The 24,608-nt window shown below is 39.7% G+C and overlaps 1 protein-coding gene across 1 annotated transcript in view; it reads right to left on the reverse strand.

Moving 5' to 3' along the window:
- Positions 1 to 560: 560 nt before the first annotated feature.
- MDFIC (MyoD family inhibitor domain containing) overlaps positions 561 to 24,608 on the reverse strand; it is a 53,586-nt gene continuing 29,538 nt past the window's right edge. Inside the window, exons 3-4 of the mRNA XM_056847264.1 lie at positions 16,430 to 16,696; positions 561 to 836 (exon numbers count right to left, since the gene is read on the reverse strand). Of these exons, the coding sequence (XP_056703242.1) occupies positions 589 to 836; positions 16,430 to 16,696 (515 nt within the window). The 3' untranslated portion in view covers positions 561 to 588. The remainder of the gene's footprint in view (positions 837 to 16,429; positions 16,697 to 24,608) is intronic.

A 24,608-nucleotide genomic window follows, 5' to 3' on the forward strand; every position in this document is an offset into this window, starting at 1 on the left:
TTTAGATTGGAAAAGTGTTTCACAAGGCTCCAAAAGCACCAAGCTTTTCACATTGCTATTAGACTACAAAAAGACAACAGTTCTGTTAAAAGTATTTGCTTTTTTAAAAAACAACAACCAATGTTGGTATTTAACATAGAGAAAGGCACTAAAGTGGAAGTCTGAACTTGAAAAAAACATCACTTTATCCTAACTCTGCTGTTTTCCATCTGTTCTTAGATCTTTTCTTTTCAAAAGTAGCGATCAGCTCTTCATACTTTTAGAAAATTCTAAATGGCTCAGACATTCCTGACTTTATCCAGGTACAGCTACAAAATTGTACTTTCACCTGTGTGAGCATACAGCAGAACCCTTTACCCTAGGCAACATCAAGGCACAGAAAAGTTCACAAGTGAGATCACTACTCTATTCGTTCTTATGGGTTTGCTTTCCCACAATTCTTTAAAAAGAAGTAAACAGTGCACAGAACTAGGGTGTTGGGAGAGATTCTAACAGTGTCCTTCCTACAGGTTTCGTTAAATAATAACCCTCTCCAGTTTTTAAACATTTTATATAAAAAAATTATAAGCCATAAATACATGAAGTGTCTCATGATGGGAAACAAATCCCACAGCATTCCATGCAGATTTCCAAACAGTCTGATGATTCACAACAGGCATCCATTATGCCACAGTCCATATCACATGGGCAGTTGCAGTCATCTCCCATTTCCTCCCCACAACAGCAACAGCAGGCTTCCGATGGGCAGATACCACATGATGCTTGTCCCAAGACAAGGCTGCAGAGGGTGACGAATTCGCAGAACAGGCAGGCCAAGATACAGTGAACGCAGCAATCTTGGGAATAGTCAGCATTATGACATATTGAGTGGGAGAGAAAAAGAGAAGGAGATAAAGTTAAAATTACATTTCTCCACAGAAGTGGGTTTTTTTTGTTAAAAGATACACAGAATGTCCCCAAATAGCCACTTATTCCCCCCCCCCCACTACATAGCTTACTTTCTTTGCCTTCTATTATTGTGCTGTAAAAGATGCCAGGGATTCTGTATGAAGAGTTACAGTGGTTACATAATCAACTATTACAGCTAATTTTAACTGTTTATTTTGAGTAAGCATAGCGTACACACTGTAACAGGGCTGCTGACATAATACTTCCAGTACACAAGTCCTGTCCCAGTCAGTATAAAATGTCAAGACCCAAACATTCAATCAAATCTACTCTAGCAAGGAGAAGCTATGATGGCTCCTACAGGACTGACATAACTTTTGGAAGCCCCCCATATAATCCATTCCTTTTACTATCCACGCGGGGAAGGGAATTATTCACATTAAGCAGGAGATTCTTTCCCTACCATCTAACCATGCTTCTAGTTATCATTCCCCACAAATTCACTCTCTTGAGTTGTAAGTATACCATTATGATCTCTGCTACTGTTCCAAGCACTGACTTCTCCCAACTACCACCAAATACAGATTAGCTCTTGGCCCCAATTTGGTTACACCCAAGACAGGCATTGGTAGTAGTTTCTCAAATTGCTGGTAGTGTACTTAGGAACTCTGAACCTAAAAATACCAGCAACAACAGACTTCACAATAAATGCTGCCTCCTAGTATATAAATTAACAGTGTAATACTATTCAGAGTTACTCCCGTCTAAATCCATTAAGTTCAATGGACTAACAGTGCAATCCTAAGGAGAGTTACTCCAGTCTAAGCCAGTCATTTCAATGGATTTAGACTGGAGTAACTCTCCTAAGGGCTGGACTGTTAGACTGGAGTAACTGCACAGGACTACATTATTAGTTAGCCGCATGACAAATAAGAATACAACATTTATATTTCAAGCTTTATTTTTGATTAATGAACAGTTTTGTTGGAGGAAAAAACCATGTCATCATTCTCAGGCTTACACACCATAGGTCCACTTCAGATTGCTCTAAGAAACAGCAACAGAGCATGGTTGACTTCACCCTCCTCTTAAATGCTGCCCCCAGGACAGTGCAAAGAAAGAAGTGCACACCCTCCGCAGGGAAAATCTTATTTTCTTCCCCCATGCACACTTTTAAGTGAAGGAAGAAGCAGGAAACCAGGCATGCCACATACTTCTTCTGTTGTCATATATAAGACGCTAGGTTCTTCTAAAATCCGTTGCCACTTTCTTTTGAATGTCTGAAGGAGACCTCTGGGAACACCTTACTTACCCTCACTGTGTTTGTGTGAAAGCCTTTACAATCCTCTCTATTCAAGAAATAAGAACTGTAAGGAAATGTTGTGGGAACTTCCCTATTGTGGTCTCTGCCCTGTGAAACTGGCACACTTAAGAAACAATCTGTAGGTTTTCTTAGAAAACTAGGCAAGGCTTTTTATTTCACAGGCAAATTTTGAAGGTCTGCTGCAGTTAAGTGTTTTGGGTTCTTTGGGGGGGGGTTGCCTTTTAACTCTGCCCATTTTTAAAGCTTACATGCTATGTGTTACATCTTATTACTTTAATATTTTATACTGATTCAGGAAGCAAGGACTGAGAAGTATACTTTTCCTCAAGAACAATTAATTTTAATTACACCAACTAGTGTAAAATTGTTGGCAGGAAGATTTTAGGAAAAATCAACCATCATAAACTGCTGGCCATCTGTATGTAGGAATATATCATGACTTAGTTTTGTTCACAGTTGTTCTTAGTTCATTCTAAAGAGAGAGAAAATACACAAACGAAACATTTAGGATTCAGTATAGAATAAAAAGCAGGCATGAGAAATTGCAAATGGAGAAGAGAAATACCAATAAGCTAGATGAAGAGAAGACTGGTTGAGTGCATTAAAGGGAGTTCTTTATATAAAGAATAAATATACTTATAAGTGACCTTCATCCAGAACTCACCAGATTTGACATGTGAAGTGAAGCTGGGGAGTACAAGTTCAGTGAAGAGAACCAAAGCCAGATTGATGGGGATTAATTAGCTTGTTGTCATGGAGATTGTACTTGAATAAATCTAATACAATTTCCTCTCTAATTTTTTAATGTAAAAGAGGAACAAAGAGGAACAAACAGTTGTATTCAGAGAATAAGCTTATTTTAATTTTTTCTATCTTCCTTCAAAGCATGTTATGTGATCCAATGATTTTGAGATAAATGCAGGACCACAGTTATGATGTAAAGGCTGTAGCTACAACAAAGATGTATTATTGGTTCACTCTCCTGCCTTCCACATCAATTTCCTGTTAGAAAATTGTTGAGTTGCATTCCCTACTCTTTGCCCCAAAGAACAGCAGTTTGTTGACAGGAGTCAACTTTAAAAACAAAGCCCAAGTTGATCCAAAATGCTTTATTTTACTTCTGAAAGAGCCATTTTATGTAAAAACAGAAGGGATTGGTATATAGATGTTATATCTGGTTAATTAACAATGGCTAATTACAAATATAAATAATACACTAATGATACTGGCTATAGGTACTGCGTTAGTGTGCTGCCTTTTAAAAAGTCTTTTTAATGCATATTTCATTCACTCAGGTTGGACAGCTCCAAGGGATATGTTCTTGTTACTCCATTTCAGGCTTTGTTGAAACTTCCTAACCCATGCTTTACTCCCAACCCATGTTTTACCTCCATCAGTTTCAGATTGTAATAGGCAACACATAAGAATTTAATTGAAGGTGTATAAGGCCCAAATGGATGCTGATTTCCCCCCTTCCAAAATGGCTTCCACCTACACCTTATGGCATGCCAGTTTGAAACACAGAATTTGCAGCAAATGTCAGGTTTGTTTACTTAGACATAATCTAGGGACCTGTTTAAAGTGGCTTACAAGTGAAAACAATATCATACAATTGTAAACAGCCTATTCTCATTAAAAACAAGCCAAATAAAACCCCTTAACTCAAATCCTAGGTAAAAAGAAATGTTTTAGTCTGGCACATAAAAGACAACCATAGGTGACAGGTGACACACAAGGACATTTCAAAGGTGAGCTGCTATCACCTCAGAAGCCCTATCTTTAGTTGCCACCCACCTCTCTTCTACAGGCAGGGACAGAGAGCAGCACTTGTGAGACTGATCTTAACTGTTAAGACTGGACAGTATGGGACAAGGTCCTTCAAGTACCTCAGCCTTAAGTGGTTTAGGACCTTAAAGAACCAGAACTTCCAACTGTGCCTGGAAACATAAGAACATAAGAAAGGCTGCCTTCTCCCCTGCATCTGAGCAAAACCTGAAAAGCTAAATATGTATTCGGCTTTTCAGGAACTGCCTATTCAGCTTCGGACAGATTCCCAGGTTTTGGTATGTGGCCAAAAATAAACCCTAATATTGCCGAAATGGCGAATTGTGGGTTTATTTTCAGTTCAGGTTTACCAATATGTACAGTCCTAGTCTTCATCCATCCTTTTCAAGAATCTGTTCAGGACCTCTGCAGATTCACTTGTCTCAGGTGATAGGGAAAAGTACAGCTGAGTGTCATTGCAAATTAGTGGAACCTCACTTCAAACCCTGAGACTATCCCAAGTAGATGCTACAGCATGCAGGCCAAGATGGACCCCTGCATGATCCTACAGTATAAATGCCATGCAGCCAAACAGTAATTCCCCAGCACCACCTTCTAGGACAAGCCAGTCAAGTAGCAATGTGCACCATTCCCAACCCACCAACTTCTCCAGAAGGATATCAAGGTCAGCAGCATCAAAGCCCAAGGATTTAATGCTGGCCACTGACTGGTAATTAGTTAGATCATTCAAGACTAGGCAGAGGTATCACAACCACCTCTTTCTTTTTGTAGAAAAAATAATATGAACAGTACCCTACATCAAAACATATCATATAAAAGAGGACAAAATCACAATCTAAACTTTACACCAATATTACCTCTTGAAACCACTCATGCAACCTGATCCATCATGATCCTATCAGCTACAAAGGGCAAGGGTTGGGCCTAGAAATGGTGGACTGCATAACTAAGCAGCCTGTCAGAGTCATCAGGCCTCACTAACCAAAAGGCATTCATTAAACAAGGACCAGACTGTGCTTCAATGACATCCTGAGATTAAACTGAACCAACTATGGTATCTGTGTTCTGAGACAGGCCATTTTGTAACAATAGCCATGAGGTCCTGAACTTTTCCTATCATGGCGGCCTCCTCAGGAACAATAAAACACCCAATGTCAACAAACCTCAGGGCCATCAACACTTGAGATCAACACTTGAGATCAAGCATCAGCTTTGCAGGGAGACTACAGGGCAGCAGGATGGAAAGTATACTAACAGAACTTCTATTCTTCCCCCAGTCCCCAACTTGTAATGAATTTAAACTAACAGATTTAAAAACAGAGGTCAGCATCAGAAGCTTCACAATTCAATAGCAGATACCTTTCAGATTACAGACTTAGGGCCAAACTAGACAAGACACGATCCCTAATGACGCATCTCCATTTTGTAGAATCAGGGAATGCCTTTGAAGAGCACAGTTGGGACCTGATTCTGGTTGAGACCACTCTGGCATGTGGAGGAGGGGTTCCTTCCTTCCCCTATGCCATTTTTATGAATGGAAACAGAACCTAGGTTTTTGGCAAATTACATCCCCCAATGTGGTTTCAAAGCAGAAGAACAGCACAGAGGGAAAAGCAGGAGTTCCTCCTCCCTCCACACTGATCCCAACAATCAGGCCATCATGGTACTCTTAAAAGGTGTTCCCTAACTCTACAAAATGAGACCCCATTCCTGGAGTGGATCCAAGGATGGTGTCTCAGTTTAGCCCTAAAAGTTGCCTGCAAAAGAAGAGTTGTTTTTTATATGCCGACTTTCTCTACCACTTAAGGGAGACTCAAACCAGCTAACAATCACCTTCCCTTCCTCTCCCCACAACAGACACCCTGCAAGGTAGGTGGAGCTACCACCTCAGGTGGAGCTGAGAGAGAGTGACTTGCCCAAGGTCACCCTGCTGGCTTCATGTGAAGGAATGAGGAAACAAATCTAGTTCACCAGATTAGCCTCCAACACTCATGTGGAGAAGTGGGGAATCAAACCCAGTTCTCCAGATCAGAGTCCACCACTCCAAACCACCGCTCTTAACCACTATACCACGCTGGCTCGGTTTTCAGCAAGGGAGACCCTATTATTGATTTCTTTAACCAAAGTTTTGAATAAGCACAAGTACAGTGTGTACTAGATTACTTTTACTCTTAAAGAACTCTAAAAAGTTGGTGAGAAAGGTTTTCCTTATGCCCTGCAGGGGGACGGAGGACTGGCAGGGGGTAGGAGAGATTCCCCTCTGGGAAGCAGACCCTCCGTGTAGGGTTCTCTCTGAGAAAAGCTTGTTCTTACATGCTTAGCAATTCTTTCCAACAATTTACCCAGGACAGATGCTAGATTAAGGTGCCTGCAATTCCCCAGTTCCTATCAGAAAGCTGATAGGAAGAAAATAGATTCCTTTGAAATGTGGTGTTGGAGGAGAGGGTTACGGATTCCGTGGACTGCCAAAAAAACAAATCAGTGGGTTATAGAACAAATCAAGCCTAGAAGCTAAAATGACTAAACTGAGGCTATCGTATTTTGGTCACGTCATGAGACGACAAGAGTCACTGAAAAAGACAGTCATGCTAGGAAAAGTTGAGGGCAGCAGGAAAAGAGGAAGACCCAACAAGAGATGGATTGACTCAATAAAGGAAGCCACAGCCTTCAATTTGCAAGATCTGAGCAAGGCTGTCAAAGATAGGACATTTTAGAGGACTTTCATTCATAGGGTCGCCATGAGTCGGAAGCGACTTGACAGCACTTAACACACACACACAATTCCCCAGTGGCTGATTTAAAAATTATTATAATGTTAGTTACCATTCCACCGGATCAAAGGAGCATGCCTATTATCTTGGGTGCTGTGGAACACAGGCAGGATGGTGCTACTGCAGTCGTCTTGTTTGTGGGATTTCCTAGAGGCACCTGGTTGGCCACTGTGTGAGCAGACCGCTGGACTTGATGGGCCTTGGTCTGATCCAGCAGGGCTTTTCTTATGTTCTTATTCCAATCCATATTAGTGAATTTGCATATTTTTGGTTTAAAATATCAAATTTCACATTTGATGCACACATTTGATCACTGTTTCCTTATACGGGTTTCATGGCAAATACGCTCAAGTTACAAAAATGCTGAACTTGGCCAAATTTTAGATAGCTATCGTCACAGAGATCAGGAAATTCAAAAAGAACCTCTTAAGCACCATGCTCTCTCACAGCAAGAATCAAACAGTCAAAACCTCTATCAAAGTGGCAGCTGAAGACCTCAGCAAGGCTTTACTCAAGGCCCATGCAGAGGCAGGAGCAGAAGTCTCAGCAGGGGTTGCCAGATTTGTATAGCAGACGAAAATATAGTCAAGCAAGTGAACAGTAAACTGAATTCCAGTTAAATAAAGTCAAGCCTCAAAAACAAGCAGCTTCTAGTATAAGCCAGTTGATTAAACAAAATCAGAACTGACTGAAGTAACTGTTTTAAATGTACAACCTTTAAAACAATTGTTGTGTTTTGCATATCCCTGGTAAAACAGTAACAGCATGCCCATAACCCGTAAAAAATATGCTCATGACCAAAGCTATATTCACACTTCAGACACCATGTGTGTTGTGTGTTAAGTGCCGTCAAGTCGCTTCCGACTCATGGCGACCCTATGAATGAAAGTCCTCCAAAATGTCCTATCTTTGACAGCCTTGCTCAGATCTTGCAAATTGAAGGCTGTGGCTTCCTTTATTGAGTCAATCCATCTCTTGTTGGGTCTTCCTCTTTTCCTGCTGCCCTCAACTTTTCCTATCATGACGGTCTTTTCCAGTGACTCTTGTCGCCTCACGACGTGACCAAAATACGACAGCCTCAGTTTAGTCATTTTAGCTTCTAGGGTCAGTTCAGGCTTGATTTGATCTATAACCCACTGATTTGTTTTTTTGGCAGTCCACGGAATCCGTAACACTCTCCTCCAACACCACATTTCAAAGGAATCTATTTTCTTCCTATCAGCTTTCTTCACTGTCCAGCTTTCACACCCATACATAGTAATAGGGAATATGATGGCATGAATTAATCTAGTCTTGGTGGCCAGAGTCACATCCTTACACTTCAAAATCTTTTCTAGCTCCTTCATGGCTGCCCTTCCCAGTCTCAATCTCCTTCTAATTTCTTGGCTGCAGTCTCCCTTTTGGTTGATGGTGGAGTCAAGGAATAGAAAGTCTTGAACAATTTCAATTTCCTCATTGTCAACCTTAAAGTTGTGGAATTCTCCTGTAGTCATTACTTTTGTTTTCTTGATGTTCAGCTGTAGTCCTGCTTTGGCACTTTCTCTTTTAACTTTCAGCAATAGTTGTTTCAAATCTTCACTATTTTCTGCCAATAATGTAGTGTCATCAGCATATCTCAAATTATTAATGTTCCTCCCTCCAATTTTCACTCCACCTTCATCTAAATCTAATCCAGCTTTCCTAATTATATGTTCTGCATATAGATTGAAGAGATAGGGAGATAAAATACATCCTTGTCTGACACCTTTGCCAATTGGAAACCATTCCGTGTCTCCATATTCTGTTCTAACTGAGGCCTCTTGTCCAGAGTACAGGTTGCGCATCAAAACGATCAGATGTAGTGGCACACCCATTTCCTTTAAAACCAGACATAGCTTTTCATGATCCACACAGTCAAAAGCTTTGCTGTAATCTATGAAACACAAGCTGATTTTCTTCTGAAATTCTCTCGTACGCTCCAGTAACCAGCGTATATTTGCAATATGATCTCTAGTGCCTCTTCCTTTTCTGAAACCAGCTTGAACATCAGGCATTTCTCGTTCCATATATGGTAACAGCCTTTGCTGTAAGATTTTGAGCATCACTTTACTTGCATGAGAAATTAATGCAATGGTCCGATAGTTGTTGCAATCTTTGATGTCTCCTTTCTTGGGAATTGGAATGTAAATGGATTGTTTCCAGTCTGTGGGCCACTGTTTTGTTTTCCATATCTGTTGGCATATTCTTGTCAAGATTTTGATGGACTCCGTTACTGTGGCTTGGAATAGCTCTATTGATATCCCATCTGCTCCTGGTGATTTGTTTCTCCCGATTGCTCTCAATGCAGCTTTCACTTCACTTTCTAAAACTGTAGGTTCTTCTTCAAAAGATTCTTCTTGGAAAGAATCTTTTATCCTTTCATCTCTTCTGTATAGTTCTTCAGTGTATTGTTCCCACCTTTTCTTTATTTTGTCCTGTTCAGTTAATGTATTTCCATGCTGATCTTTCAGCATGCCTAACCGTGCTTTAAATTTCCCTTTGATTTCTTGGATCTTGTGGAACAGATCTCTTGTTCTTCTTTTTTTGTTGTTCTCTTCTATTTCTTTACACTGGTTATTATAATAGGTCTCTTTGTCTCTACGTGCTAGTCGCTGGAACGTTGCACTTAGACTTTTGATTCTATTTCTGTCACCTTCTACTTTTGCTTCTCGTCTATCTCTGGCAATTTTAAGAGTTTCCTCAGACATCCATCGAGGTTTTTCTTTTCTTTTGGCTACAGGAATAGTCTTTGCACATTCTTCCTTGATAATATCTCTAGTTTCCACCCATAGTTCTTCAGGTTTACATTCACTTGAACTTAGTAATGCAAATCTGTTCCTTACATGGTCTTTAAACTCTTCCGGAATATTGCTTAGATTGTATTTTGGTGCAATGAATGTTTTGGTGTTTTTCTTAAGCTTTATCTTTATTTTCGATATTAGCAATTCATGATCTGTACCGCAGTCGGCTCCTGGTCTTGTTTTGGCCGAGAGAATAGAGCTTCTCCATCTTCTGCTTCCAATTATATAATCTATTTGATTTCTATACTGGCCGTCTGGTGATGTCCATGTATACAATCGTCTATTTGGTTGCCTGAAACATGTGTTTGCAATGAACAGATAGTTGTCTTCACAGAATTATACGAGGCGTTCTCCTGCTTCATTCCGTGCTCCTAGCCCAAATCTGCCAACAACATTTGATTCTGCTTTGTTTCCTACTTTTGCGTTCCAATCACCTATGATTATCAGCATTTCTTGTTTAGGTGTGTGATCAATTTCTTCCTGAACACTGGCATAAAAACTTTCAATTTCTTCCTCATCAGCATCTGTAGTTGGGGCATAAACTTGAAGGATGCTTATGTTGATAGGCTTTCCCTGAAGTCTGATTGATATTATTCGGTCAGACTTTGCATTATAGCTCCTGACTGCCTTTGCTACATCTTGCCTCACTATTAAAGCAACTCCGTTTCTTCTCTTTTTGTCATTTCCTGAATAAAACACTTTGTAATTTTCTGATTGAAAATGTCCTAATCCAGTACACTTTAATTCACTTATTCCCAGGACTGAAATGTCCATACGTTCCATTTCTTGTCGAAGGCTTTCACGGTCAGAGTTCATTGGTTCTTGTAGGTTATCCGGGCTGTGTAACCGTGGTCTTGGAATTCCAAGACCACGGTTACACAGCCCGGATAACCTACAAGAACCAGTTCCATTTCTTGTTTAACAATTTCAAGCTTACCCTGATTCATGCTTCTCACATTCCATGTTCCTATTTTATGCGTCGAACAGCTTCGGACTTTTCTTTTGCATCTATTCATGTCAATCACTGAACGTCCTCGGCTTTAGTCCAATCGCATCATTAAGAACAGCGCTACTCGTACTTGTCCTCTGCTCTACCCCAGTAGCAGATTGAGTGCCATCCGACCTGGGGGTCCCATCTTCCAGCACTATATCTTTTTTCATTTTGGTTTGTCTCATCATAGGGTTTTCAAGGTAAAGGTTGGTCAGAAGTGGTTTACCAGTGCCTTCTTCTGCGCAGTACTAACCAGAGTTAGCCGTAGTGGCACTGCCGTTGTCTACGAAAGATCTTCCGCCAGTGTCACCTTCCACTACTGCTGCTGCCCAGTAGCTAACCTTCAGGGATTCCTCTACCCCCATCCCCATTGGAACTGCCTGTTTTCTTCTGCGGATGTGGCCATTGATCCCTTAAGGGGGTGGATGCATCTTCGTCTGGTGTCTCAGCTGTGACCATTCCGTCTTGAGTGACTCTGCTAGGAGTTTAGTCTCTTGATAGAGTCTAAACCCCTTACGGTATTGCTCTCAGCTTCCCTGACACTCACAAACCCCCTCACCACGTTAAGGTGTGCATCCAGAAGGGGGTCAGACACCATACTTTGCTTAAAGAAAAAGAAGCGGAACACGGAATTCAGCAAAATTCAACCTCAGACTACAGCTACACACTGCATCTACCATGTGATCAACATGGTGACTTGTAGCAATACAACATCTGAGAGTTTACCACAGGAACTCAATTTAAAAATGCCACAGGGACTCAACTGCGATTGAGACTGCAGGAGGGAGGGAGGAGGGCTCTTGCCCTCCCAATCAAGGCAGTTTCCCCAACCCAAAACAGTCCCAGGGGGTGTTATTTGCCTCGTCAGGGGGCTACATTACACTGAATCCTGAATATGCAGTACCCAAGATGGGGCAAACAGCGCCACCACAGGCCAATCTGGGTTAGAGAAATGGCATAGGCAGAAGTGCCCCTCCCCGCAATGCTCCAGTCCCAATCTAAATTGGGCAAATCCCACTGCAAGTCCCCATGGCAATCATGTGGTAGATGTAATGTGTAGTTTGGCTCTAAATTATGCTAAAATAAGTTTGCCTGTTTTGCATAGAATAGAATGATTCCTGCTGATGACTTCCCTGTTACCAGCCTCTATTCTGTCCCACATTCCTCTTCATATACCTATGTTTTTTTATCCCAGAGCTAACACTTTGTCATTGACTGGGATAGACGCCAGTTTAAAAACTTGGATCTGCTCCCATTGTTCCGCTTGTTTATAAGTAACTGACAACCACAGACACAGACCTGCAATAAAACAATGTTCTAGACCTATCCATTTCAATGAACTCAACTTCTACATTATCTGCTTACCTATATCTTTTGCATACTAAAATCAAGCCAATTCTGATTTCTTTGTTAAGAATAACTACATCGAGCATGGTATAGAGGTTTACAGACTCAGGTACAAGGATGAAAGTTTGGTTTTTAAATCATGTTTTAACAACAAACTCACTGAGTTCTAAAAATATGAGCCAACAAGACAGAAGCACCTGCTGTTAGGGACCCAAGATCTATTTTAAAAGACAGAAGAACAAAGCAGCCTGTATCCTAAAAACACTGGCACACCATGGGCCCTAAAGCAACATTTTCCAAATTAAATCACACTAGTGGCTGGAGTGTTCCAGCTGCCAGAGACACAACACACCATACTTAGACGATAGTGCCGGAACACCGCCAGAAAAGCACGAAAAAGGTATTTAAATTGCTCAAGTGACTGGTGGGAAGCAGTAAAGCATGTAAAAGGGCAAATATATGAGGAAGATACAAATTGGCAGAGGCCGAGAGCAACAGAGATGAATGAAGGTCAGAATACTGGTAACTAGCCTGCATGATGTAGGCAGCTGGATATAAAAGACAAAGGGATCAGGAGATAAGGTTCTGGAAATAGGATGATACAACTCAAAAACAAAGGACAGAAAGTCAGGATTTGAAGATAGGCATTTCTAAACAAAAACTAGCCCAAACAGTACCTACATATATGGAAATACTCTCTTTTATTCCCTTAATTTGTCATCTTTTCATATACTGCAGCATCTTCAAAGATCTTTACTGCTCACTCCTTAGCACAGGTATCACACAACTGCACATAAAAAATGTCTTCCATTTATTCATGATTTACTTTCCAACTCTGAAATTCAGAACCGCAGAGCACTGGGTTCCCTCTGTCTAGTGAAGGACAGGTTTCAAGCTCCAGCAATTTGAATCCTTAGGCCAGGGGTCCCTAACGTGGCACCTGCCAAGTGTTTTTAGGAGGTGGGTGGAACCAGGAGGGGCTTTTACCCAGAAGGGCTTCTGATTGGCTATGCAGATATTTTAAAGGTTGCTTCAGCAGCAACTGTCACCACAGCACAAAGACCTTCACTGTGTGACTGAAGGTAACCTATGTGTATGCAAGAAAACAACAACATGTTCACTTTAAAGAGCATCCTGTTAAACAGAGCTCCTGCCTGAAATGTCAGAGTCACTAATAGTTATGCATGATCTCACTTCCTGACAGATTGCACTTGGCTCCGCCTCCTGTGGCAGCCGTTTTGTAGCTGCGCCCACCACCTTGTGTCAGAATTCCAAAGGTGCCCACAGGCTCAAAAAGGTTGGAGATCACTGCCATAGAAGTTTACCCCTGTGGTAAACTGGTTGCTAAGTAACCAGCTGAAGATGACTATGGACTACATATATAGAACCTGTTTGCTAGATAGGCATAATGTAAACCGGATACTGCTGAAGCAAAAACAACATATCTAGGTGATATGATGCCATATAAATAACAGATTTGCATTACTAAGTTCAAGTGAACATGAATTAGAACTATGGATTGAAACCAGAGATATTAGCAAGGAAGAACGTGCAAAAACTATTCCTGTAGCCAAAAGAAATGAAAAGCCTTGATGGGTGACTGATGAAACTCTTGAAATTGCTGAAGACAGAAAAAAGCGAAAGTAAAAGGTGACAAAAATAAAATCAGAAGTCTAAATGCAGTGTTCCAGCAACTCGCACAGAGACACGAAGAGAACTATTATAACAACGAGTGTCAAGAAATAGAAGAGAACAACAAAAAAGGAAGAACATGAGTTCTGAAAGATCCAAATAATCAAAGGAAAATTTACAGCACAGTTACGCATAATGAAAGATCAACACAGAAATACATTAGCTGAAAATAAAGAAAATATGGCAATAATACAATGAAGAACTATACAAATGTGATGAAAGGATGACAGATTCCTTCCAAGAAGGATCATTTGAAGAAGAACCCACAGTTTTAGAAAGTGAACTGAAAGCTGCACTGACAGTGATTAGGAGAAACAAATCACCAGGAGTAATAGGATATCCTTAGATATCCTATTCCAATATTCCAAGCCACAGAAATGGAGTCCATCAACATCTTAACAAGAACATGCCAACAAATATGGCGGCGGGGGTGGGGAATGGCCCACAGAATGGACACTGTCAATTTACATTCCAATGCTGAAAAACTGCAGCAACTATTGGACCATCATAAGTAAAGTGATGGTCAAAAATCTTGCAACAAAGACTGTTACCATATCTATCATGCCAATAAAGGTGACTGGAACTGAAACTGTTGCCATATATGGAACAAGAAATGCCAGATGTTCAAGCTGGATTCAGAAAGGGAAGAAGCACTACAGAACTTATTGCAAATTTACATTGGCTTAAAGGACCATACAAGAGACTTTCAAGAGAAAATCAGCTTGCGTTCCATAGACTACAGCAAAGTTTTTGACTGTGTGGATCATGAAAAACTATGGTTGGTTTAAAAAGAAGTGCGTGCACCACAACATCTGACTGTTTTGAAGCGCAACCTTCACTCTGGACAAGAAGCTACTGTTAGGGCAAAATATGGAAAAACTGAAAGGTTTCCAGTTAGCAAAGGGGTCAGATAAGGATGTATTTTATCTCCCTATCTGTTCAATCTGTATGCAGAACATATAAGGAAAACTGGATAACATTTAGATGAAGGAGGAGTGAAAATCGGTAGAAGGAACATTAACAATTTGATATAAGTAGATGATTCCACATTACTAGCAGAAAATAGTGAAGACGTGAAATGACTCCTGATGAAGGTTAAAGCAGAAAGTGCTAAAGCAGGATTACAGCTGAACATCAAGAAGACAAAAAAAATGACTACGGGAGAATTATACAACTTGAGGGTTAATGATGAAATTATTTAATATTTTGTATTCCTTGGCTCCATCATCAATGAAAAGAGAGACTACAACCATGAAATCACAAGGAGATTGAGACTGGGAAGGGCAACCATGAAAAGGAGAGCAAGATCAAGATAATTCATACCATAGTATTCCCCATTACTGTGTATTGCATAAAAATTGGACAATGAAGAAATTGACAGGGAAAAAGTTGATTCCTTTGAAATGTGGTGTTGGAGGAGAGTTTTACGGATACCGTTGACTGCCAAAAAGACAAATAAGAGGGTTCTAGATCAAATCAAGCCTGAACTCTCTCTAGAAGCCAATGACTAAACTGTGGCTATTGTACTTTGGTCAAATTATGAGAAGACAGGAGTCACTGGAAAAGACAATAATACTCGGAAAAGTTGAAAGCAGCAAGAAAAGAAGACCCTACAGAAGATGGATTGGCTCTATAAAGGAACCCATAGCCCTCTGTTTGCAAGACCTGAGAAAGGCTGTTAACGACAGGACATTTTTAAGGTCATTAATTCACAGGGTAGCCATAAGTGGAAAGCAACTTGACAGCACTTACATACACACAAAGGTCACTTTGCACAGGCTCAACTTCTCATTTAAACTGGGCTGTTGTCTGTTCAAAGCAGCTATGCATGCTTTGTGCAGATCCCTGGTATGCTAACTAAGTACATCTAGCAGCTTTGCTAAGTGGGCCAATTCAAATGAAATGGGACTGTGCAAAGCCACATGGTTATGTTAGCTTGTCTCACCAGCATCATGTTTAAACCATGCCTTAGTGCCCGGTTAGAAGACTGTAATAGGCGGGGCAAGGAATAAGAGATTCACTGGTAAATAACCATGTTACCTATAAAATCAGAAAAAGTAAAGTATTTGAAGTTCCCTAATTATCATGGGAATAGCAGCCATGTGGAGCTGGTTAGATCTAAAGACTAATGAATTAATTCTGGCATAAGCTTTCAAGAACTTGGGGCAAGAAAGCAGCAGCATTTGTACATGCAAATTATTTATTGACAGAATCATTCATGGCAGCCCCTAGGTTCTGAATACCTTGTGGTCATAACATACAGGCTGGCAGGAAACATTACGCTATTTTCAGAAACACAATTTCATCCAAAAACAGCTTGCCATTCCACATGCTAAGTATTTACAAACACTCCTCTAAGCTGAGGCTTTTGCATAGTGATGTACCTGCAATGTCACTGCCAAACAATTAACAATTCACAACTACTCCACCCAAACATACTATCAAGAATGAGGGGCAGAAATGCTTGAAAACAGAACATCTTTCATTTAGATTTCCTTCAAATACTTAATATTTTCCTTTGGGGAAGTAAAAGGTAAATGTCTCCTGTGCAAGCACCGGGTCATTCCTGACCCATGGGGTGACGTCACATCCCAACGTTTCCTAGGCAGACTTTGTTTATGGGGTGGTTTGCCAGTGCCTTCCCCAGTCGTCTTCCCTTTACCCCCAGCAACAGGTGTTTTATTGTGATTATCGCTATTTGCTTCTGGAACACAACTTGTGCTCTTCAACTTGTTCTCTGGTTGTGTAATTACTAGCAAGAATGGGTTTTGGTTATTCTGTGTGCAGTTTTCTTCTAAGATTTCAAGCTTACCTTCGGGTGAAGAACCTGGTTTATGAGAATATGCAGAGCTTTTCTTGCTGTTTTCACTGCTGACAGACAAGCTGGACTGAATTTTTCTGTGCATTTTTTGGGAAACTGGTGCTGAGAACGTTCTATTATCTTTTGCTAAAAGTTTGACTCCATTGTGAATTCCACTTCCATTACTCAGACCTGCATGACCATTTTGTGTTCTGTTAGTTTCTTCCTTGTGCTTTTCAAGGAACGAAGCATTTGGCTGGGGCAAACGTTCAGGCTGGGCTTTAAAGAGAAGAAGGAAAAACAGTTAAAATTGTAAAGTTTATGCAGAGCCAAATTCTTAATTTTGTTTAGTAAATAAGCACAGAGCTGGATTCTTAACAAAAAGTAAAACTTTGCATACAGTGATAAGCTCAATGGCCATCTAATTCCCATTAAGTATGACCCCTTTGATGCAACTTTATCATCCAACAGTCCCCAACTTCAGTGTTCCCTCTAACCTGCAGATAAATTTTCTGTGGGAGCCAGCCAAGGGCTCTTCGTAGGGGTGTCCTCTCAAATCCTGACTAAACATACTCACTTGGTGGTAACTTTACATCCCTTTAGTGCCAGGTAAAAACTGTATTGCCCTGACCTGGATGGCCCAGGTTAGCCTGATCTCGTCAGATCTCAGAAGCTAAGCAGGGGCAGCCCTGGTTAGTATTTGGATGGGGGACCACCAAGGAATACCAGGGTTGCTATGCAGAGGAAGGCACTGGCAAACCACCTCTGTTAGTCTCCCCCCAAAACCCCCCAAAAAGTTGGCTGTGACTTGACGGCACTTCACACACACACACACACAAAAACTGTAGTAAGATCTTTGGTGTACTTTAATTGCTTAATTTTGTCTTCTGGGCCTTATTTGCTTTAATACTACTGCATCTTTGAACTTTTTTTGACGGATTTATTTTTGTACAAACTTAACTTTTTATATAGACTTTTGGACATCAGTATGATGGAAAGGTGGCACACCCACTTCTTAAAAATAAAGGGAAGGTTTTACAGGGTCAACAGTCACAACAATTACTTTATAACAATTATTTTATAACCAGAACAGATAATAAGAACACAAGAAAAGCCTTGCTGGATCAGACCAAGGCCCATCAAGTCCAGCAGTCTGTTCAAACAGTGGCCAACCAGGTGCCTCTAGGAAGCCCACAAACAAGATAACTGCAGTAGCATCCTGCCAATGTTCCATAGCACCTAATATAATAGGCATGCTCCTCGGATACTGCAGAGAATAGGTATGCATCATGACTAGTATTCATTTTGACTAGTAGCCATGGATAGCCCTATCCTCCATGAACATGTCCACTCCCCTCTTAAAGCCTTCCAAGTTGACAGCCATCACCACATTCTGGGGCAGAGAGTTCCACAATTTAACTATGCATTGTGTGAAATTGTGGAACTCCCTGCCCCAGGATGTCATGTCCTGTGTCCATTCAAACTTATTGACTATGTTTTTATCATATATTTTCTCCAAGCATCTTAGGGCAGCACATAGGATTGTTTTGAGGATAAAATGGAGGAGGGGAGAACTATATTTGGTAAATTCGACTAAGAGAACTGACTGGCCCAATGCTCCACACAAAGTTTAAAAGACTAATGGGAATTTTGGTGTTCTGGTCTCAATCCAACACTCTAACCATTCTAATCTACTACCTAGGCTTCAGTACAAGTGTGCTACTACTTGCTTTTAAGCCAAAATCCCAACTAAATTTTTTAGAGAAGCAGAGTACTTACTACCTTTCCTTAAATCAATGAAAGGCAGCATCCGAATAAGCATGGAACTCAGGTCTACTAGCTATTCCAGAGATAAACCAGGGCATCAGTAAGACTTTCCAGTCAACTGAAGTATCCCCAAGTACAGTACAAAACTGATCCTACACCTACTGCAGAAAAACTAGTTTAATGCCCCGCCGCTTCTATAGAAGCTGGAGACTCCTGCAACTTTAAACTTCATCAAGTAATGTTATAGCTACATCAAAGGAATAATAGATAACTCTTCCATACACAGATTTCTCTTTCTGCATCAAATTGAACACAACACATGCAAACTGTGTTGGGTCTAATATACAGTGGGACAGTCCCACAGCCATCATTGCAACAGTTAAGCCCTGTACCACAACTGAGTTTGGGCCTCAGTATGGGTGTTCAGATTCTCTTAAGACCAATAGTTTGGGCATCCCCACCACTCCACTAAAGAACATCTTCATGTATTCAGAATCCCCTATCTGTCCCTTATGCTGAACAACAGGTACATATACTCATGAAAAGATGACTTACGGGCAGGGCACATGATGATAATGCTGTACAAAAATACACTACACCAAGAACAACTGAGTTCAATGACCAATCCAAACCACAGAAAATTGACACCACAGAGATGTAAGGTGCAAGGGTGGACACAAGTTTTCATCCTTTAGGTCAAACGCTAAAAGCAGCGCCAATCAAAAGGTAGTACCCAAAACAATATGACCACAACCAACCAGCATGCACATACAACTAGCATGTAACTAAAACTACCTATCAAACCTTCCATAGGCTAGTAGTACTCTATAGCAAGCTGTGACCTGGATAGCCCAGGCTAGCCCGATATTGTCCAATCTCAGAAGCTAAGCAGGGTAGGTCCTGGTTAGTATTTGGATGGGACACTACCAAGGAAGTCCAGGTTTGCGAAGCAGAACCAGTTCTGTTCATCTCTTGCCTTGAAAACCCTACAGGATTGCCATAAGTCTGCTGTGATTTGACGGCACTTTCCATCACCCTCACTCTATATCATTCAATGTACTCCCAATGTACAGAAACTACTGTTTTAGAAAGAGGAATAATTCCAAACATTACATAGCAAAAAACCTAATCACAATTCCCATCTACTTCTTGAATGTATGCTTGTGAAGACACAAAAACACTGCTAATAATTTGCCTTGGCTAAAAATAAAACATTAGCAAAAGCTTAGCCAAAATCATCTTATCTAAAATTGGGGGGAAATCTTGTCAAACTAATCAGGCTTATAAACAGGCAATTGCCTAGTTGCTTGAGGAGAGTAAGAATGGCCTCCAAACAGAGAAGCTATTCAAAAGGGAATTATTATTTTTCCTTTAGGCCACATGACTAAGTATGTGAAGTTAGATGAGCTAGTAAAAACATGTGACCTTTTGTAAACTTCTTTGTAGGGCCATCAACGCCCTTATTTACCCATTCAAATCTAGTCAAGCTAGCATTTCAAAAGCACTGCATCCAATAGCAAAGCAGCTGTCTCTCATGTTAATCCAAAGAGTAACAGAACATGGACTCCACATGTAAGGTAGATACTTTGACCTACCTGGAGCATTCTCTACATATGCATACAATCCACCTTTGAAACTGAACCGGGGAGGGGGAGAGGAAGGCTCCAAAACGGCCTGGTGAGCAGTGAATTTGTTGCAGGAACATATAGTATTGAGAGCAGTTACAAGAAAAATTGAGAAGAGTAAATAAGGGGGAAGATTTCTCATTTGTATGATGGGAAGGCAACACATGTACCCTAGATATACATCAGCATGAATGTGTCCCAAATTCACACGAAAGGTATCCTGACAGTAAGGGGGAAATCTTCCTTCTGCTGATTTTCACTCATATGAGAAATTAGCTTAGGTTTTATACTTGGCTTAAAGAGAATGATCCCATGTATACAGCAACAAAGATAAGTGGCAACAAAAATGGAAGAAGAAAGATGTGCCAAAATGGAAGGATGAAGGCAACATCATCTTCCCATGACTTTTCACAGGTTCCCCGCTTGTTTAAAAAACACCACTAAAAGCTACACATTTATGGAAGTATACATTAATTTCAACCATCTCCAGTGATCGCAAATCTTCTAACATCCTGTCAAAAAGAGAAATCCAAAAATGGTTCACCTGCAACTTCAAATACAACAATCTTTGTATAATGCTCCATTTACATGTACGAGTAGAGACAACTCAGTCATTGAGAGTACATAACACAACATTCCCTATTTGTATATATGGCCATTTGGATTTGTTGTTTTCATCTTACATTGGTATGGTTAAAGAGACAAGCATTTCAGGGATGTGAAATCATATTCGGTTCTTGTAGGTTATCCGGGCTGTGTGACCGTGGTCTTGGTATTTTCTTTCCTGATGTTTCGCCAGCAGCTGTGACAGGCATCTTCAGAGGAGTAACACTGAAGGACAACTGTCCTTCAGTGTTACTCCTCTGAAGATGCCTGCCACAGCTGCTGGCGAAACGTCAGGAAAGAAAATACCAAGACCACGGTCACACAGCCCAGATAACCTACAAGAACCGATGAAATCTGACCGTGAAAGCCTTCGACAATATTTTGAAATCATATTGTCCAGTTCACAAGTATAAAATGTTTTGCTCCACCAGCATCTCATTGGAAAGAGCTATTATTATTTGTCAATAAATAAGTGGAGAGAACACACAAAGAATGCTGTTACTTCAGATGACAAAGTTCCTGGAATTGACAGTTATGATCTTTAGAATTTTTTTGGTAATTGTTTATCTTTCAATATTATAGTCATGAAACGTGATCAAATTTTCTGTCTTAAATATCATATCTAGTCTGTCAATTAATGGCCAATGTCTTAGAAACTATGCAATCCATGGTTATTTGTTTTAGTTTCATTTTATTATCTTTACTAAGATCAAAAGATGAATTCTGTTCCCAAAGTACTCTTATTTCAGTCTTTTAACATTAACATACAACTTTTTAGCTGACTGGCTTTAGAGTATTCACATATGATATGTAGGCCAAATCAAAAGTGAATAAAACCCCCAAATGTATTAGTTATACCAATTTAAATTTATTTTAACTTTATTGATAATTTTTCACTAGGGAGACTTGAATCTTATGGTTAAAATACACTTGAAACCAATTAGGAACCATATGACTGCATCCTAGTATAAAGAATAAAAAAATGACAGTTTTAAGATTAAGCCACAACCCTTTAGTTTAAAACAAAATGTTTTTTACCTTATTTTTAAAGGTTGTATATATCTTTTTTTTTTTTTTTAAGGAAAAAGAAAAGAAGGAAGAGTAATATGGGAAACGACACAACGCTATCTTAAACCACAGTGATACCCAGGGACTCTCACTCTCCCTTTAATGATCCGCTGCTCTCATTCAGCTGTCTTTCTTTTCTTTTTTTTTCCAAATCTTTACATATGTGACAGCTCTCAAAAGTAGACCATAGACCATCTGGCATTTTCAGAGGTGTAACTTGTGCAAATTCAGCTCTACTGGGAACATAATGCTATCTTCTGCCTGTGTTATAAAAGATACAATAGAATGTAGAACTTATGAGTTGTTTTGAATTATTCATTTCTTGCCTGTACATTCAAGAAATTTTACAAACTCTGCATTTTGTACTACATAATCACAAGCGTTAAAGGTACAAAGAAACTTTTTGACACCTCTCTTCTACAGAAAGATGGCATTTTGTTTGATATATGAACATTCAGTGTCTGTTATATCATTCTAAACAGGCCACGCGCTACTACAAAAGACCCCATTTTACACTATGTACAAGCAAAATTTTATTCTTGTTATTCAGTAACTAATGCAATACACATCAATATTTCCAATACTAGATTCACGAACATTCAGCATAAATCCAGGATTGCTTTGGTCACAACTACATATATTTTAAAACAACCATAAACATTAAAATAGTACCATGAATCTTTAGAAATTCTGTGTCCCCATTGTTAAAATATTCTTGGTGCATAGAAGAAGAAGAAACAGTAGATTTAAGTCAATGTTTCATACAGTATTAATATTAGTGAATTTTCACCAAGAATGATAAGTACTAGATTAATGATTCAATACAATGAATCACTTTTGATAGAAAACTAGCAGCTAATGTAGCCAGTAATAACTATACATGAACCTGCTGCCTGTGGAAAAGCAATAAAAAGGCAATATATTGCTACAGCATATAATCTATTAGCATGTTTCATTGCAGCCCTGTCACTGGTCTCTTCATAAAGCACACCTTAATGTAATAACTTTTGTGTTACTTAACCAACTTTACACAGTAATTTAATTGTGAGGTTAGTAGGTAGCATAAAATACTTCAGTATTTTAACAAGTATTTATTACTGGGATTTTGAAGACTTGAAGCAAACGGATTATGAATATCTCCCATTCAGATTTCAAACTCACTACCATTTCCAGATGGCAAAAAAGGCTTCGTTGAATACTTGTTGTGGATTGAAGATGAACCTGTATGTAGACAAACTTATTTATGTAAATAAACCTATTTATGTAAACTTATATATGTACTTTTTTAAACAGACTGTAAAATTTGAACACATTTTACCCCATGAACAAGTTCCAAAGAAGGCCATGCATAACATAAACAAATAAATGTGCCCTAGATTCCATTTTTAATTTTAGATAACAGGTAAGAGGCCAATTGTGCAGAATATTAATAGTAATTTATTGTCTCTAAAATGCAAAAAAAAAAACCCAACTATTTCTTAATTCAAATGGATTATTCTGAGTTTGATTTAACAGACTAGGTTTGGAAATGGGTAATGTTTTAGGAAAATAAACTAAGGGGAATATGGACAAACACTGTTAACGCTTAAAGTGAATAACAATAAAACTCAAGACAGCTAATTACAAAAGTTACTATGTATACAAACAAGAGTTTATCACCTTTTGTATTGTCACAGCAAGATCATTCTGTTATTATGCATCTTATACATTGAGTTTGAGTATTGAAAGAACTGCCAGTACTCAATATTCATTCCAATAGCCCTATATGGATTATAATATTAATATAATAATAATGCTATATTGCAGAAGGGGGGCAGTGGAGCTCAGGCTGAGATATAGTAGCTTACTTAAGTCTGCCTATTATGTTGTGGCTGAGAGAAAAGTAGAACTGTATACTTCCAGGCTTAGAGCCCTTGACACTCTGATGGTATATTGTAGGGTGCTGACAGTTGGTTTATCTTTTGACTATCTGTTTGAGTACTCAATCAGAGAACATTAATGCTCTGTCCACATGACCTCTCTGAGAGCTGACTGAAATGGAGAACAGACACATATGCACTAGAGACCAGCTTCTGTGCAATTGCTGGTTTGTGAATACAGCACCTATGCAGAAGGGAAAGGTCCACACACACACACACACACACACACACACACACCCTCCCCATCATCAGCATCATTTGGAAGGCAGCCTTTTCGATCACTAGTCAACAATCCTGTGGAGGCAATGACAGACCACTTATGCCTGATACCCATCAATGAGTGGAGACATTGTGTATAGAGGCTCATGTTGTGTATTAGGAGGTATTTAGGTAAAGGTAAAGGTCCCCTGTGCAAGCACCGGGTCATTCAGTGTTACTCCTCTGAAGATGCCTGCCACAGCTGTGGGCGAAACGTCAGGAAAGAAAATACCAAGACCACGGTCACACAACTTGGATAACCTACAAGAACCAATGAACTCTGACCGTGAAAGCCTTCCACAATATATTAGGAAGACAGTCCTATGTTTTAAAATAAATCCTGGATAATGACCCTTTCCAAATAGTGCAAATTTTGTTATCCAAAGCTAATCCACATGGCTATTGTGGACTGTAGTCTTTGTTAGTCTGGAGGTTTTCAGGACAGGAAGCCAAGCCTTATTCATTCTTAAACTCTCTTCTGTTAAAGTTGATGCTGATGTTTATGAATTTCAATGGCTTCTCTGTGTAATCTGACAAAATAGTTGGTAGAATTGTCCAGTCTTTCAGTGTCTTGGAATAAGACCCTGTGTCCTGTTTGGGTCAGCCACTGCTGTTTGGCCAAGTCTGCAGTATCTTTCATGTTCTTTTATCCTTGTTTGTATGCTGCGTTTTGTGGTCCCGATGTAAACTTGTCCACAAGTGCAAGGTATACGATATACTCTGGCAGAGGAGAGAGGATCTCTTTTTGTCTTTTGCTGATCGTAGCATCTGTTGTATTTTCTTGGTGGGTTTAAACACTGTTTGTAGGTTATGTTTTTTTCAAAAGTTCCTCCATCCTATCAGTGACTCCTTTAATAAATGGCAAGAATACCTTTCCTACAGAAGACTGTTTTTCCTGAGTTTTCTGATTTTTGTTTGGTTTAATGGCTCTGATTTCATTTCTGAAAT

The sequence above is a fragment of the Euleptes europaea genome, chromosome 3 (genome assembly GCF_029931775.1).
Source record: "Euleptes europaea isolate rEulEur1 chromosome 3, rEulEur1.hap1, whole genome shotgun sequence".
Lineage (NCBI taxonomy): Eukaryota > Metazoa > Chordata > Lepidosauria > Squamata > Sphaerodactylidae > Euleptes > Euleptes europaea.